At 40.4% G+C, this 17,510-nt stretch overlaps 2 protein-coding genes across 2 annotated transcripts in view; one reads left to right on the top strand and one right to left on the bottom strand.

The window, feature by feature from the left end:
* The window catches only part of LOC107672115 (histone acetyltransferase p300-like), a 41,407-nt gene extending 30,559 nt beyond the window's left edge, over positions 1 to 10,848 (top strand). Inside the window, exons 19-31 of the mRNA XM_016465201.1 lie at positions 1,365 to 1,453; positions 3,869 to 3,949; positions 4,101 to 4,157; positions 4,276 to 4,353; positions 4,804 to 4,871; positions 5,080 to 5,230; positions 6,462 to 6,608; positions 6,751 to 7,030; positions 7,190 to 7,357; positions 7,649 to 7,810; positions 7,899 to 8,180; positions 8,314 to 10,130; positions 10,833 to 10,848. Of these exons, the coding sequence (XP_016320687.1) occupies positions 1,365 to 1,453; positions 3,869 to 3,949; positions 4,101 to 4,157; positions 4,276 to 4,353; positions 4,804 to 4,871; positions 5,080 to 5,230; positions 6,462 to 6,608; positions 6,751 to 7,030; positions 7,190 to 7,357; positions 7,649 to 7,810; positions 7,899 to 8,180; positions 8,314 to 10,130; positions 10,833 to 10,848 (3,396 nt within the window). The remainder of the gene's footprint in view (positions 1 to 1,364; positions 1,454 to 3,868; positions 3,950 to 4,100; positions 4,158 to 4,275; positions 4,354 to 4,803; positions 4,872 to 5,079; positions 5,231 to 6,461; positions 6,609 to 6,750; positions 7,031 to 7,189; positions 7,358 to 7,648; positions 7,811 to 7,898; positions 8,181 to 8,313; positions 10,131 to 10,832) is intronic.
* An 898-nt stretch (positions 10,849 to 11,746) lies between these two features.
* LOC107672137 (chromobox protein homolog 8-like) lies at positions 11,747 to 16,945 on the bottom strand. Its single transcript, XM_016465236.1, has 6 exons — positions 16,639 to 16,945; positions 15,533 to 15,576; positions 15,023 to 15,088; positions 14,855 to 14,921; positions 14,033 to 14,351; positions 11,747 to 12,430 (listed from the first exon to the last, which is right to left on the bottom strand). The coding sequence occupies exons 1-6, from the start codon at positions 16,711 to 16,713 to the stop codon at positions 11,835 to 11,837; spliced, it is 1,167 nt and encodes a 388-aa protein (XP_016320722.1). The 5' UTR covers positions 16,714 to 16,945; the 3' UTR covers positions 11,747 to 11,834.
* Positions 16,946 to 17,510: the final 565 nt, after the last annotated feature.

The raw sequence follows: 17,510 nt of genomic DNA, 5'->3' as shown, positions 1-17,510 counted from the left end.
AGCAGAGGCTGGGGGCTAGAGTGAGGAACGGCCGGAGGGCTAGAGTGAGCAGAGGCGGGTGGGCTTGAGAACGGGGCAGCCAGCGATTTCGACGAAGGAGCGTCCGGAAGGCTTGCGGCAACCACATGTGACGACTCCGGGATGGACTCCGCTTCGTCCACGGTGAAAGCCGATCCGGCGATCCACAGCGTGAAGTTGTAGTATTTCCTCAGCGACCAGCACGGATCAGCTCCAGGCATGGCGAAGTGGATATCGTCCTCTTTTGGAAGGCCAAACAAAGTAGTTTCGCTTTCACAGCGAAGCACACAGCGTCTTCACGACATGGCTGCAGCGTCAACAATACTACAGCGAGAATAAAAGTTACGCCTTCTTTCTTTGCGTGAACATTTGGGCGGCGTTATGCAAATCTTCCCACATAGTGACGTAGACATGTGGGGACGTGTTAGAACGAGCCGTTTTAGGTAGGTGTGGTTGACTCTTAACTTTTATAAAGAATGTCTCTTTGGATTTGAGACTTTAGTCTTTGCAACTTTACAGATCTTCTTTATGCACCAAGAGCTTGTAACACTACAAAGAGAAAGGAAAAATTGAAATCGCATCATATGACCCCTTTAAGTATTTTAAATACTTCATATAATACTAAACTTATTTAACAATATATCAAATTGTTATTATTAATTTTAACAATAGTTCTTCAAGCAAGCATGCAATATATAAATACATTTATTAATATTATTATAACAATTTCAGCCAACAATATAGTTAGTGCCTTAAATGTATAATACTACTACTACTACTTCTCAAGATGAATTATATTATACTACGATATAATACTAAACTTATTTAACAATATAACTATAATAATAGTAATTACAGCAAGCATGTTAAATGTGAATTATAAATACTTATTTTTATTTAGTTACTTAGTTATTATTGATAAGAAGAATTATAATATACTACGATATAATGCCAAACTTATTTTAATAATATAACATTTATTACTAATAATATTTTTTTAATTACAAAAATAATTAAGGAAGCAATATAGTTAATATTTGCTTTAAATGCATGTTAATATGTATTATAACCACTGCTACTACTGATCATTATTATTAATAATAATGTTGTTGTAGTTTTTTATCTTTAGTCATATTGCTGTTTCCATGTATAAAAGCAGCAAAACACTTATTACAGCGTTTTTACAACGGTTAAGTTGTAGTGTTTGGCACATTATGAGGTCGATTGTGGTTTCTTGCTTTAATATCATTATCTGACCAAAACCAATGGGATATTGCTACCCCACTCTCCTCTTCCTCTCTTTCTCTCTCTTTTAACCCCTCTATCCCTATTTTTCTTCTTTCAAGTTGGAGTTTTCTCCTCAAACTCTGTGCTGCTATGGCAAACAGCTGTGTACCATCCCTCGAGACGCTGCATACTTCAGTTACCAGAACAGGTCAGTATCAGAGATGATATCCACGCTACACACATAGTCACTCGCACCCTTAACTTAATGCTATGCAGTACAGCCACTAAAATATAGACTTATCAGTCCTATTAGAGTAAGAATAACCACTTGAAAGTTCAAAGAGACTTAAATTGGGTCTATATTATGCATACAAACAGAAGCAAGTTCTTATATTAATGCGAATAGTTATATCCTAGTGAATGTGGCCTGATGGGTAATTGCCTGACCCCGTCACACTATTGTAGATCATTTGCATTTCAGCCTAAAATCAATTTGATGTTGCCTGGCAGCATTAAAAGCACTGCTGTGAAGCAGCCCAGTGCTAGAATGAAGTATTATGAAAGCTGTTTGTTTTCTGAACACTTTAACGGACACTAGGCTGCTCCACTACATCTGACACATTCAGATTTGGTTTACATTGTGTATTTGTATGTAAAAAGATTGAGGTGAGTATTTTTAAGAGGTCTGTTTTCATGTGCTTTGTAAAAATGTAAATGCTGTTCTGCTGTGAGCACATATTTCCCCACATCAGGGTGTTGTTGAATTTCAGGCCTGTTGATTTGACTTTCGGTGGCAAAATAGGCCACATTTCATATCTCTGCTCTTTTTCTGATTTTAACCTGCCATTTTAAAGAGGGTCTGCATTTTTGACTTCAGTTCTGTTTTGACGTTTTTGTTGATGTTCTTACAATTAACATATTGGCAGGTGTGTTTTGGCAAGTATTTGTGCTGATTACCTCCGTTGGTAGCTACAAGCACAAAATAACAAAGTGCTAATAAGAAGGAAGCACCAAAACGATTGCAGTCCTCTTCCTCTGAGTTATTGAAAATTATTGCCAATTTTCTAAGTTGCATCATCTTAGACCCTAACAGCAAAACACTTATTCACCTAGGCTGGCAAAGACTTTCACCAGAATCAGAGGTTTCAGCGGTAAACAAGCATGGGTTATGCAAAGCTTTTGTATAACTTTGGCTACCTTAGGCTTAATCTGAACCTTACTTTCGTTATTTAAAAATGCTACATAAAACGTAATGTACGTGTCAAGGTCACATTTCAGCCTAAAATTAAAATACGAAAATAAGATTTAAATTTTAAACATGAAGGCTGAATATTGTTTTTTTTTTTTCCTTCCAAAATCTATTAAAAATAAAATGTTGTGATATAACACTTATGTTATTAAGTGTTATATTTCAATGTTATTTTTTATTATTATTAAAATATATTCAAAATAAAAGGTTATAATATAAAGTAACACAAGGTACTGGATTGTTATTATTATGAAAACATTGAAAACTAAATGTTATGACAAAAATATTTTTAACTGTTTTCATGTAATCTAACATTAAATTATGATTATTAAAAATCTATTGATATAAAAGGTTGTAATATAACAACACTTATTTTATAATAATATTATTATTGTTAAAATATATTGACAACAAAAGAGTATGACAACACCTGGTAGGAAAAAAAGAAGCCCATGTGGAAGCAGCCATATATAATGTTGTGTAATATATTTTTATTATTATGTGGCTGATGCCTTTATGCTGCATTTAAAGAAAGACATTTGTAAGATGATCATTTCAGATCTTAATGGTCCTTCATTTTCTTTATGCAAAATTATTTTGGGGGTAAAATGTGACCTGGGTAGGTTTTGTGAGATTGACCCAAAAACTACTGACAAAAAAGTACAATGTTTCAATTTCTGAAAATCAGCTTCATATTCATGCTGCCAACTTCAGGAGGACGTACTAACTGTTCATCTGTCCCATGTTGTTTTAGTATCGAGTCTTGAGACCCTCTTTAAAATGTCCTGAAAGGATGATGGGTCTCTGTTGCTCCTGTTCTCACTCTTCTCATCCGTTCGTTCTCTCAGTCCATTGTTGTCCCTTCGCTCCTCTGGGCGTCACGGTTGTTTTAGAGCTCAGCGGACGCAAGGGTGACCGTCTGCGCTTTTGCCTCGGCTTCCCGCTCTCTCTTTCGGTTTAGTTTTCTTCTTCTACATCTGACCCACCCCCTCCACCTGTCCAACACGGAGCTCTTTGTCCCTCATAACGGTTTTGTTTCTCACACCTTTTTAAAATATTCATTCTGCCCTCCTCCCCACCCCCCTTCCCTTTCTCTCCCTCCTTTTTAATGCTTGTGATGTCTGCATTGGTCTGCTTTGATGTGACCAATCATCCGCTCCGAAATTTACACGCAACCAATCAATCAATCTGCCCACCCAAAAAAACCCTGCTTCATGATTGGCTGCTCCCGGCGACGAACCTGCCTTCTCCTGTGTGCCTGTCTCCTGGCCTGCCCTGCCCTGATTGGTGGCTGCTTCCACGTGCCCTCACTGTGATTGGCTGTGCTCTTGATGAACGGTCTAGTTCACCCAAATATGGGCTTCTTGCTGACAGGTACCACTTCTGTGAGAAGTGTTTCAACGAAATCCAGGGGGAGAATGTATCCCTGGGGGACGATCCAACCCAGCCTCAAACGTGAGTAACCATCTAAATGTTTGTGTTTTGATCTTCTTCTTCGTTGTTATTGTCGTGATGCTATTCCTCGGGAGAGCGTTTGTTCAGTGATTCTCATGACCCACTCGATTGGGTGGCTTCCTGTTCTCCGTCTCTCGTTTTCTCTCCTCAGGTCCATCAATAAAGATCAGTTTCAAAGGAAAAAGAATGACACCCTCGACCCTGAGCTGTATGTAGATATTTTCTCCCTCCAAATGTGTCGTCTCAGTTTGCTTGTTCTGAGGTTTTAGTCAAGACGTGGATTTGCTGTCATCATCTGACTTTTGTTTTCCGATCTTCCTCGTCAGACTGTTGGAATGTGCCGACTGTGGTCGAAAAATGCATCAGATATGCGCTCTGCACAATGAGACGATATGGCCGTCGGGGTGAGCTAGTTTTAGTTGAGCACACTTTATTTGATATATTCTACTGCTAAATATGGCTTAAAAATGGAGCCAGCAGACTATTAGTGAATGTAAGGTTTTTCCTGAGGAAGCGACACTTAATATAAAGTTAGCCTTTTTCATTTATCTTTATTTTATATGAGGTTTGCCAGGTTTTTCCTCTTAAATACTACCCTGATTCATGAATTTTATATATCAGCATTAAATTAGCATTAAAACAAGATATCCATTCTTCTAATTAAGGGTCAAATTTTAATGTTGTGACAAGATGAGCACTGTAAACATGGAAAATGTAGGACAACTTGATGTCCTTTGTTACTACTACTTTTTATGATTATTACTGTTCCGTATTGTATCTAAGTTAACCACATATTCAGAGATGTGTCGCTCTGTTTCCAAATATTCTGCTCTGTCTGTCTTCCTTTCAATCAGGTTTGTTTGTGACGGCTGTCTGAAAAAAGCCAATGCAACAAGGAAGGAGAATAAATACACTGCAAGGAGTAAGTGGTTAAGAGCTTTAAAAATCTGGGGGAAAAAATCTCAATTTTTGAGCATAGATTTCCATGCTCGACTAATGAGAATCAAGTATTTTAGAGAGCTGTGTAATAAAAATATTTAATGGCAGATCTTAACTGAGATCTTGAATTGTCAAATGCTGTAGTTGTTGCATCATTTTAAACTCCCTGCTTTTCTTTCTCTTTATTCCAGGACTTCCTCAGACAAAGCTTGGGAGCTTCCTGGAGACACGAGTGAACGAGTACCTGAAGCGCCAGAATCTTCCAGAAACCGGTGATGTCACGATTCGTGTGGTTCACGTCTCTGATAAAGTGGTGGAAGTCAAACCTGGCATGAAGTCCAGGTGAGGGACAGTGCAGAATATTCTGGAATATTGTTGTCGTTCCTTTTAAGGTTTGGGAATTTTGGAACTGTTTGCTTCATTTCTTTTGATTGTCATCAAGTAGAGGTATTGTTGTTTGTAGTAGGCATTTATACTACTGGATGCCCTAACTATTGTTATTTTAGTATTATTTATACACTATTATGTAGTATATGATATTAATATTATTAATATTTTGGATTACCTTTTATTTTCATATTTTCAGTTTTCATTTCAATTTTAGTTTAATGTGACTGTTTTCATTTAAGTATTTCTATATAGTTTTAATTTATTTTAATTCAGTTTTAGTCATTTTAAAACTTATTTTTATTTATTTTAGTTGCCAAGGCAGCATTTCATTTTCATTTGTTTTGAAGTTTGTTTTTCATCTAATATTTGTATTTAAATTTTCAGATTTATTTCAACTGAAAAACAAATTTGAATAGATTTAATTTCTGTTTTAGTTAACAATAATAAAACCGTTTGTCTTTGAATGTTATTGGTGGCCTTCCATAGCTTCTCATCATAAACGGTAAAATTAAGATGTTCTATTTTGTCAAGAAATCATTTTGAGGGGAAAGTATTTCTAAGGAAATTGCAGCACTATATAATTCATCATATGAACATGAATGATTATCATGAACAACATCAACGATTATCAATGCATGAATCAAACTCTTTTGGAATGCCCACGCTTTTCCATATATATTTTTTATGATGTCGATGTATGTGGGCAGATGTATTACTCACAGTAAACAATAACATCTTGATCTTGCTTGCACTCAACTACAGTATCTCAGAGGAGACTGTTCACGCATCACTGTTGCTCTTTGGGAATTCTTTTTCACTCACATTGGTAGTCAATCTCATTGCTTTGTTGCTCATTTGCATGAAGTAAAATTGTTCTAAACTTTGGACATGACTGCATTGCATCACCATCAGTCACTGCTGTGTAAATAGCCTTTGAAAATTAATGACATCAAAGTTTTGACTTTGAAAGGCCTTTAGGAGGATGAGAAAACAACATTGGATCAATATATTACACAAACTCGGGTATTGAAAAGTGGATTTATTAATGGTTCTTTGATTCTGCAACTGTAAAAAAAATATTCATGTTTGCTTAATTATAAATTCCATTTTGTCTTTTTGAAAAATAAGAATTTTAATGGACACCATGAAAAGATCTAGAGAATTAACTGTTTTTCTTTTACAGGTTTGTTGATAGCGGTGAAATGTCAGAGTCATTCCCGTACAGGACGAAAGCTCTGTTTGCGTTTCAAGATATTGATGGGACAGATGTCTGCTTCTTTGGAATGCATGTGCAAGAATATGGCTCCGACTGCCCTCCTCCCAATCAAAGGTTAAAAATAACAAAGACATGCAGTCACACATCTTCAAGCACACACAGAATCTTCCCCTACGCGCATGTGGTTGACATTACATAGGGGTCTGAGAAACACAAGTAACTTAGTGATATCCTCTGTCTCTTTCTCTCCATGCAGACGTGTGTACATCTCCTACCTTGACAGTGTGCACTTTTTCCAACCCCGTCACCTGAGAACTGGAGTCTATCATGAGATCCTAATTGGATACTTGGAGTATGTTAAAAAAATGGGGTTTGTCATTGGCCACATCTGGGCTTGTCCACCGAGCGAAGGTGACGACTATATCTTCCACTGCCACCCATCGGATCAGAAGATTCCCAAACCTAAACGCTTACAAGAATGGTACAAGAAGATGCTTGACAAAGCAGTAGCTGAAAGAATTGTGCACGACTACAAGGTACTGCTACAGCTGTACTTCTGGCTGACAATAATAAAAGTTTAGACTTGAGTCAGCATACTGCAAGATAGTCTTTTCCCTTGTTTGGCTCGTTGTTGACGGCAATGTGCCATCTATTTGAAGTCCTTCACTAACTATTGCATGTTTCTCCTTGCCCAGGACATTTTTAAGCAGGCAACAGAGGATCGTCTGACCAGTGCGAAGGAGCTCCCATATTTTGAGGGTGATTTTTGGCCTAATGTGTTGGAAGAGAGCATTAAAGAGCTGGAACAGGAGGAGGAAGAACGGAAGCGAGAGGAAAACAACACCTCTAGTGAAAGCATTGACGTGAGTGATTGACTCAGATTTGTAACCATTTTGTACTGGGTGAAATCATACTCAAGTGCCAAAGGAAAACATTTGCTGTGCATAATATTTCTACCATCAATAAACTAGGTAACTTTAAAAAGTACTTCAAGAGAAACCGAACACATCAGTAGCTGGGTTTTTAGACGGCTACTGTCCTTTCTTGTTTTTGACTTGATGGTAAAATTAATTCTAGTGCAGCTGCTTTAATATGTATTCTTAAAACATAATTATTATAACTTCATGCTTAAGATTGTTTTTTTGACTGTCTAGGCTACCAGTGGTGACAGCAAGAATGCCAAAAAAAAGAACAGCAAGAAGACTAGCAAGAACAAGAGCAGCTTGAGCCGAGCCAATAAAAAGAAACCGGGCATGCCAAATGTCTCCAATGATCTATCCCAGAAACTCTATGCTTCAATGGAGAAACACAAAGAGGTATGTAGCTCCCAAAAACATTTGAACCATTTGTCATTTACACGTTTGGACTGAACTCACAAATGTCAACACACTGCTTAATTTCAAGGTTTTCTTTGTTATCCGTCTCATCGCTGGCCCTTCTGCCAATTCCCTTCCACCCATTTTGGACCCTGACCCCCTGATGGCCTGCGATCTGATGGACGGACGAGATGCTTTCCTAACGCTTGCACGAGACAAGCACCTTGAATTCAGCTCGCTGAGGCGTGCCAAATGGAGCTCCATGTGTATGCTAGTAGAACTGCACAACCAGAGCCAGGACCGCTTTGTCTACACGTGCAATGAATGCAAGCACCACGTTGAGACACGCTTCCACTGCACTGTTTGTGAGGTAAGAAATGCCATATATGATACTTTGTATGTCTTTGAAGAGGGTTTCTAAAAATTGTGGTATTGTGGTACATGTATTTTAGATAAAAAGACTGAGCAACTTTTGATACGCCCCCTTCTCTCTTCTTTTGTAGGATTATGATCTTTGCATCACTTGCTACAACACTAAGGGCCATGAGCACAAGATGGAGAAACTTGGACTGGGTCTTGATGACGAGAGCAACAACCAGTCTGCAGGCTCCACTCAGAACCCTGGTGACTCGCGTCGTCTCAGCATCCAACGCTGCATCCAGTCTCTGGTGCATGCGTGCCAGTGCCGCAATGCTAATTGCTCTTTGCCGTCTTGCCAAAAGATGAAGAGAGTAGTGCAACATACCAAGGGCTGCAAACGCAAGACCAATGGTGGCTGTCCCATCTGCAAGCAACTCATTGCACTATGTTGCTATCATGCTAAGCACTGCCAGGAAAACAAGTGTCCTGTGCCCTTCTGTCTCAACATCAAGCACAAGCTTCGTCAGCAGCAGCTGCAACACAGGCTTCAACAAGCGCAAATGCTGCGTAGACGTATGGCCACCATGCAGCGAGCAGGGCAGCCACCGCCATGTGGAGGTGGGCCTCCTGGAGGTCTTCCATCACCCGGCAACAATGGGGCCACAGGTCCTAGCACACCTACGTCAGTCGGTACGCAACCTGCAACGCCTCAGACACCCACACAGCTGACACCCAACCTTGCGTCTTTGCCCCAGCCTGGTGTGGGTGGAGTCCCAGCTGGAGCTCCCCAGCAGCCTCCTCAGCATCCCGTCCACCACCAGTTTCAGCAGATGCCAGGTGCAGGTGGGATGATGACCTCACCGCAGCAACAAATGGTTCCTCAGCAACCTGTGGGACAACTCCCGCATCCACACAATCAGTATGGTCCCCATTCCACAGGTCCCTCCCCAAATCCACAGTCGCAGGGTAAGCCAAGCCTTGGTCCTGCAACTCCTCCGCAACTCCCTAACAACCCAGGCACAGCACCTATGCCCCAGCAACAGCAATCTTCAGGTCCTCCGCCTGCAGCTGTGGAGATAGCCATGAAGATCCAGCAAGTGGCTGATGCACAGCGAAAGATGGCACAGGTTCAAATGCTACACAGGCAGGCTGCGCAAGCTGGCATGATGCCGCAGCACCATCAGCAGCCACAGGGACAGATGGGAGTAGCTCACCCTGGGATTGGCATGGTAGGGCCACCAGGAATGGCCTCGCAGGCACAAACATCAGCGAACAGAGTGCAGATGGAACAGCAGCAAGGACCTCAGGGAATGATGGTGGGAGCTGGGCCCATGCAGCAGCCTCAACAGGCAGGTGTTCAAGGCCAGATGCCACCACAAATGCATCTACAGCAGCCGAGAATGAACCCACCACTTCAGCCTCAGCAGCAACAGTGGCCAGGGCAGGGTATGCCAACACAGCAGAGACCTGCCATGATGGCTCAACCGGGAATGGTTGCAATGCAGCCCCCTCCGCAGCAGCAGCAACAACAACCACAACAAATGCAACAACAGCAAGCACCCCAAATGCCGAATCGAAATGCCTTGATGAGTATGGTGCAGGCTGGTCTGCAGAGTGGCGTAGTAAGTGGGGCAGCAGCTGGCAATCTGCCTCAGGGAGCCCTGCAGGATCTTTTGCGGACCCTGCGATCTCCAAGCTCTCCTCTACAGCAGCAGCAAGTCCTCAACATTCTTCGGTCTAACCCACAACTAATGGCAGCATTTATTAAGCAGCGGGTTCACAAGTATAAAGGTGGCCCCGCTGTACCACAGGGTGGGCCAGGACCAATGGGAAGCCAGCCAGTGAGTGTCAATACTGGGGTGCCCCAGCCTCGCATGCACCTTGGACAGGGTGTTAACATGCAGACTCAAATGTCTCAGCTCCAAAAGCAGCAGCAAATGCAACAGCGGCCGCTACTGCAGTGGACTTTTTTTTTTTTTTTTTAATAAAATGAAGATAACAAATTTAATTTATTGGTCATTTATTTTTGAGGATCATTTGTATTTTTTTTAACCATTTGCCTTTCTGCTTTAATCTTTTATATCTCTGTTTGGATGAACGGCAGTGCTCTTGGATTTGGGTTTGTTTGGTTAAATGTGTTAAGGGCTGTTAGGCTGGTCATAGTTGACTCATCAGCCAGCTGTCATTGCCAGTTGATGTTCAGACCGATGCTGAAGAACCTGTTGCTCCTGCAAATTATCCTAGAGGTGATAAAAGTGAACTGTACAGATTGCCTGGTGAAGGTGTGGTATTTAAGAATCAGCATTAGGGTCAGCAAATATGACTTATTACTGTCGGCTTATTATGCTTCATAATTTTTGACTAGTAGTTTAGAACATTTAACCTGGTCCGATTGACTAGAGAATATCAACTTCAGATTTTCCTCCTGGGTTTATTTTGTGACAATGACTGGCCGACAGCACTTTGGCTGTTTAACTGAGTATTCCAGAGTGTGTAATAAGGATTATTTATTACACTGCTTTCTGGAAGACTTCATTAAATACATTTTAAGGAATCTGCCTCAGTAAAAAAAGGAACAAAAAGCAGCTAAATGTCTCAGAATTGTGACTATTTCTTGTAATTGCAACTTCATAACTCTCAATTGCAACTTTCTTGTGAATAGATTTAATATCTCATAGTTGTAAATGTAACTCACTATAATTATTTCAATGTAGCCGTCTTGCAATTGGAACCTATAGTCGCAATTGCAGGGTATTAAGTTACAATTGCAAATCACTATATTTCACTACATATTTTACTCTGAGGCACAAATTGGCTTACACACAAAAAGGTATTACTCCAAAATGAATTCAAATCACCCACAACTTTATTTTCCCATTTATTTGCTGTAAATACAAGCACAAAAAAAAGTGTAGTTGTCACGTGAGAGCAACAACCGAACTGACAAGCCATGTTCAACTATCACCACGACCAAAACATGTAATTTAGGCTCGACTTTGATTTCTGCCATGCTAAAAGCACACCTAAAGCACATGTGTTCAGATGAACAGGATCTACCCCTACGAAAGCATCCACTGTAGCAGTTGTGAAGTAAACCAATACTGTCTCTTTAAAAATGCACAAAGGCCTCCAAACATAGTGAAGACAGCTCAGGTGCAGATATGGAAACAAAGCCAGGTGGCCTTTCCTTTTCCCACATGGTTGTTTACAGGACAAAAGAGGTGATGTAACAGTAGTTTAGTCTTCAAGTCGGAACTAAAAAAACAGTTTCTTCTCATTGTTATGTCAATGACTGCTGCTGATGGAAAAGTAGTGGTACAGATACAAAGATTCGCTTTACATGCTTAAAAGTCTTCGCATACAGCATCACTGAGTATAATCAGAAATGTCTTCCTTCAAAGGTTATTTTACCACAATGACACAAGGATAAACTTAAGAAAACAAATGCCTTGTTGATGTCTTTACCTTGTTTATAGACAATATCTGCTTCACTACTGCAAACTGTATTATTCACTTGGTCTTGACTAAATGTACATGAATCTATTGTATGTTGTCTTTACCTTGTTTATAGACAATATCTGCTTCACTACTGCAAACTATTATTCACTTGGTCTTGACTAAATGTACATGAATCTATTGTATGCTCTTGGGTTCCTTTGTCAACTTACACCTCAAGCCCATCGCCACTAAAAAAGCCTTCTGCACTCATGGCCTCTTTGAAGGTGACGGTCAAGGAATTTATCGTCACCTGAATCACAGTGACTTTCCCAGGATGCACTGTGGTGGTGGAGGGAGTCTCTGATTGGTCAATTGGGACCTGTAGTAATGTGCGTTCTGCTGTAATTTCAGCATCCATTCCTTCCTTTTCTTTGGCCTCTGAATGGTCTACCTCACCACTTTCGCTTACCTCTTCCTGTCTATGTTTAGTGCTCGAATGTACCTCGATAACCGAAGGTCTGTTCTGTACTTGGTCAAACACAACTTGCTTGGCTCCTGACTCGGTGCCGTGTAGTGATTGGTCAGTGTTTGTTGTGTCATGTGATACCCGTACGGAGTCCTCACCCCCTGTAGTGTTTGTGACTGGCTCGTTCTCTTGTGTGTTAGTGATTGTACTGTTTTCTGTTGCTCCTAAAACTTGACTTGTATCCTCGCTTGGCTTCTCAGCATGGTCATAAATGGAAGAGCAGTTCTCAGTTTCCTTGATGGTGATTACAGCTTCATCTTCTGCCGAAGAGCTGTACCCCTCCGTTGTCTCTTGACCTGACAGAAAAAGACAGAAACTCATAATGAACTTTAAAGGGAACTGTTGAACTAAAACGGAGTTATTTAGTGACCTTAAAGTCATTCCAGACACACATGACCTTCTCTGCTTCAAGATATGTCATAGAAGTTTTGGTGTCAATGACACTAAACCTGTCGTGACGCATCTTTAACTGCAAGTTTGAATGTACTCGATTACGAAAGAGATTCGAAAGCTACGGCAGAAAGGAAGCAAAAGGGACTTTTGTCAAATAACAATATAAATATCACTTTGTTCCTAATATATAACTTTAAAAGAATTGGAAGTGCAAGAGTCGTATGGACTACTTCGTGAAATGTATTTTATAAAATGAGGAACAAACTGACCTGGGCTACATTTCCCAAATGCATTGTAAGCCCAAGTAGATCGTATAAACCACTGCAGGGCTCTAGACTGCGACCAAAATGGTCACATATGCGACAATTGTTTGAGAATGTGCGAGTTGAAATTTGATGTGATCGCAAAAACATGCAAGCACCGTCACCGACAGCCAGTTACGTTTTATTTTTATTTTCATTTTGAAAAGCCTGTTGTCTTTGCTGTTTACCTCACATTACACCATTACATTTTTTTATATTTATTTATTTGATTCCTTAGCGTTTGCTAAACGTTCTGTAATTTATAAGTCAATATATAATACAGCATGATTGATGTATGCCATGCCTCGTCTTATTCGTTTTTGTTAATAAACGTTATATAAGCTAGTTCGTCGGGTTGAATGTTAAACACTTTTGTTACCATATAACTATAAACTATGATAAAAGAAAAAAACTATTCATCAGCATGCATTGATTAAAGCCATGTTGTAGCAAAAAAATCAAATAAAAATAATAATAATAATTAAATAAAACTGAGAAAGTTAGTCGCACCAGAGCAACCAGTGGGAGTCTATAGAGTCCTGCACTGGCACCAGTGGTCTCTACAATCTACTTATGGTTATGATTTTGGGAAACACAGCTCTGAAAATCTCACGTTTGGTTTTACATCAATGATGATTGAACACAAGACGTAAGAACCAATGTTCAAAGTTACTGTCATCAAACTTGACACAACTAAATGTCTTAAAATGGCAAGTTTAAATTTAAATGAATGAGATTCTAGTGAAATGACGGAGGGTTACATACATTTTTGACTATTTAAATGAGTCGTTCCTCACACTAAAGGTGAAATGGCTTCAGAAGAGTAGAAATTTCTGGCAAATGTCATATGGACTGCTTTTATGGTACGTTATGGTCCAGGTTTTACGTTTAATGGTCATTCACTTTCATTGTAAGAAAAAGTTTTTGTGTTTTGCAGAGGACAGAGTATCTTACAGGTTTTGAACGACATACTACATTGTCATTTTTGGGTGAATTTTGACAGTGGAGTATTTCTCAATCACATTAAACACATGTTAGCCAGTTGTCACTGTGATTCAGAAATATCTGGCAAGATTTTTCAGAATGGCCCTCGTGACCCTGAATTATTCAGGGGTCATGAGGGCCATTCTGAAAAATCAGGCTGAATATGTTCATTGCAGAGTATCTTATCAAGTTATTGTATTGATGCCACACAACACCTACTACTTGGAATGTCCTGGTGCACTTCTGTTGTTTTTTCTTCGTTTTCCCTCATCTTCTTCACTTTGTTCTCCTGCTCATCTTCATCGTCTTCATCCCACTCTTTCTCTGAGTCTTTTGCAGGAAGTGAATACTGGGATGGTTTGATGTCATTCATGAGCTTGGACCTGCAATGCCTGTTCTTGTATTTCTCTATGGGACGGTAGCGCCGCCCATTCTGGTCTATTTCCGTCCCCATGGAGCGGGTGAGTGACAGGCGGATTCTTGGGGTAGGTTTATCTGGAACCTTGTGTTTACTTCGTAGGTCCATTGGGTAGATGCTCTGTTAGAAAGTTGAGATTATGCAGTGTTTATCAGATGTTGCATATACTGGTTAGGCTAGAATGTTCTTTCTGAAATACTGAATTGTCTTTACAACTGCTGCGATACATTATCTTGCAATCTAGATGACTCCTTTGGTGCACTTACAGAGAACTGTTTTGAACCATGTCCGAAAGAAAAAGTCAAGTACAGTCCCATGTGAATGCTATGCCAAATTTGGACAATGAATCTAAGTTCAGATCCTGGGGCACTTTAGTACATCAGATCACTTTTATTATGTGTATCAGATGGTTGGATATATGATATATGAATCGATATAAAACCTTTGGTAGGCCTACTTGTTGTTACAGAAGCTGCATAGAAAGGACACAACAGTTGGATGCGGCTTCAAATATTGTTTTAGGGAAAATAACACAGAGTTTGCGCATTACAGGAAAAAAAACCACATCAGAATTACATAAGAACTGCCACTGGACATCAAAATAGTAAAGAGATAGCTCATACCCGCAGAATAACTCGACGAGGTCTCAAGCCCTTCCTCTTATAAGCCAGAGCTCTGTCCTTCTCCTCTCTGTTAGAAAGAGAGAGATTTGCAAAGGATTTGGGAGATGGAAAGGAAAGAACATCCCGTTGCCTCCAGCATATTCATCTCCTCATCAGAGTGCGACTTACTTTTCTTCATAGGCGAGGACAAGACGAGGGTCCAGTATATTGTCCTCTGGTTCCCAAGTGCTGTACCTGACAGTCACAGAGACAGTCCCAAACAGATCATTGGAGTAACACATGGCTAAAAGAGTTTCAAGCGCATATGTTGTTTGCACAAAATTCAACTTTACAATGTACAGTCATTTTCATCTCATGATTTTCAAATATCAGGGCTACTTTTTGTTTGAAAACCAATAAACTGCAAAAAAGTTTTTTTTTCTCCAATGTATTCATTATTATTTTAACGGAGCATAACATTGTCGTCTCTTGTGGTGACGAGAAAGGAATAATATGATGCTGTGTTTTGATCCAATATCTATTTTTCCTCATGTTTTACGCAATCTTTATTGGGGCTGGTGAAATGTGACCTTGACACGTTTTTGTGGGATTCACCCACATATTGTGTTCTAGTTGTAGGTTGTATTTTGTCTTTAATAAAATGACTGTATGTTTTTCCAATCTTATATGAGAACTTACTTAGGCGCCCACCCTTGCCACTTTAGCAGATATTCCACATTTCCCTGAAAATGAGAAAGAAATAAAAGAAGTCACTTTCACGTTTAAAGTTGAGGGGGGATATACTTCACCATTCTGTTTTCAACCAATCCATGACACAAACATACCCCAGATTTTGAAAAAAGCATGCCTGTCTCTTTAAGATGTCAACACGCAGTAGTATTTTGACTTGAAAGATTATGCAGGATGAGAACGGCGCTGCGCTCGAGAATGTTACGGTGCGTGATGTCATAGAGGGGCGAGCACGTGAGTTCCATTTAAAAAAAACAAAAACAGCGAGTTTCAAGAACATTCATGGGATGGAAGTAGGTGGGGCCACGGAAACGCGTAAACAACTCATTTTGTGCAACCTGAAGCTGCGAAGGTCTTTCCTCCCCTCACGCTGGAGCGTACGAAACGAAGCCCGCGTGCACATGCAGCGTTAGTCATCACATCACTTGCTATTACTGTATATTACAACATCTGTATACCACACACACAATAATAAATAAATGAACACCTACCAGTGAGATCAGCTACTTCGTGCGTGCTCTATTAATAAACATGACCTATTTTATTTATCGCTATTTAAACATCTTTAATCTTGTTTATTCTGCCGTTGGTCTAAACTGGTCCGATTATTTTTGACAACTGCGCGGATGTTTCACGCATCATCCTTGGCCCGCGCGCGTACAAATGAACTGCGTAGCCGCTAAACGCGGTGATTTTCCGAGCGCAACGCGCATCTATGGCGTTGATGCTGACACGCGCGCTGTTCTCACACGCCCCCTCCATCTATAGCGCTCGCGATTCAAGCGCGAGCCTTGCGAATATTCACTAACTTTAGAGAATAACATGCAAGTTTCCGCAGTGTTTTGCACACGAAAAGTCATGCAACGAAAAAGTTCAGAGATGTTACGCAAGCTTAGGTATTATTCACTCATGAGTGATTCCTGAACTGGCAACAGAAGAAAACTGTGCGGACTTTGGTGGTATTAATCTCTTCAAAACAAAGTAAACAGTGCGTGCAGAATACATTGCTTTACATGACCAAAGTGCATTTTTATATGCACCAGCAACGTCCTTACCTTTCTTATCCTCTTCTTCGTGATTGACTCCACAGCAAACACTTGCTCTCCTATTGATGACAGCTCCATGTTCATGAGAGCATCCAGTGCAGCAAACAGAGTTTCTAATCTCTCCCGTTATTTCTCTTCAGGTGATGAAATATCACTTAACTATTCTGCGCACACTCTTGGAGTGTTTTCTTTTTTACTCTTGGAGTGTTTAAACCCTCCGGTACTCTTGGTGCACCCTCAGGTCTGCCGCTACTCCAGCTCTTTCTGAGTTTTAAAATCTGCGACACATGTACGCACTGGCTTGGCGCGTGCACGCTCTACGCGCTCGCGCCCACCCACTTCTCCGTCTATGGCAAGCCGTGTTAACATGTATTCTTTTAAAGGGGTCATATGATATGATGCTGCTAAAAAGAACAGTATTTTGTGTATTTGGTGTAATGAAATGTGTTTATGCGGTTTAAGGTTAAAAAAACACATTATATTCCACATACTGTACATTATTGTTTCTCCTCTATGCCCCGCCTTTCTGAAACGAGTCGATTTTTACAAAGCTCATCGGTCTAAAAAGCGAGGTGTGCTGTGATTGGCCAGCTATCCAGTGCGTTGTGATTGGCTGAATTCCTCAAGCGTGTGACAGAAATGTTTTGTCCCTTACCATATTGTGATGCCTGCGGCAACCACATGTGACACCCCGGGCTGGACTCCGCTTCATCCACGGTGAAAGCCGATCCGGCGATCGACAGCTCGAAGTTTAAGTATTTCCTCAGCGACCAGCACGGATCAGCTCCAGGCATGACGAAGCGATATAGTCCTCTTTTGGAAGGCCAAACAAAGTAGTTTCGCTTTCACAACGAAACACAGCGCCTTCATGACATGGCGGC

This window comes from Sinocyclocheilus anshuiensis, unplaced genomic scaffold (assembly GCF_001515605.1).
Source record: "Sinocyclocheilus anshuiensis isolate Anshui unplaced genomic scaffold, SAMN03320099.WGS_v1.1 scaffold12, whole genome shotgun sequence".
In the NCBI taxonomy this organism is placed as follows: domain Eukaryota; kingdom Metazoa; phylum Chordata; class Actinopteri; order Cypriniformes; family Cyprinidae; genus Sinocyclocheilus; species Sinocyclocheilus anshuiensis.
Note: the sequence above shows the minus strand (reverse complement) of the source record. Positions and strands in the feature narration are given on the sequence as shown.

Coding starts and splice junctions, on each gene's coding strand:
- LOC107672137 (XM_016465236.1), bottom strand. CDS start 16,713: ATGAACATGGAGCTGTCATCAATAGGAGAGCAAGTGTTTGCTGTGGAG. Junction 15,089..15,532: donor TGGCAAGGGTGGGCGCCTAA/GTAAGTTCTCAT, acceptor TGTGACTGTCAG/GTACAGCACTTGGGAACCAG. Junction 14,352..14,854: donor CTCGTCGAGTTATTCTGCGG/GTATGAGCTATC, acceptor ACTTTCTAACAG/AGCATCTACCCAATGGACCT.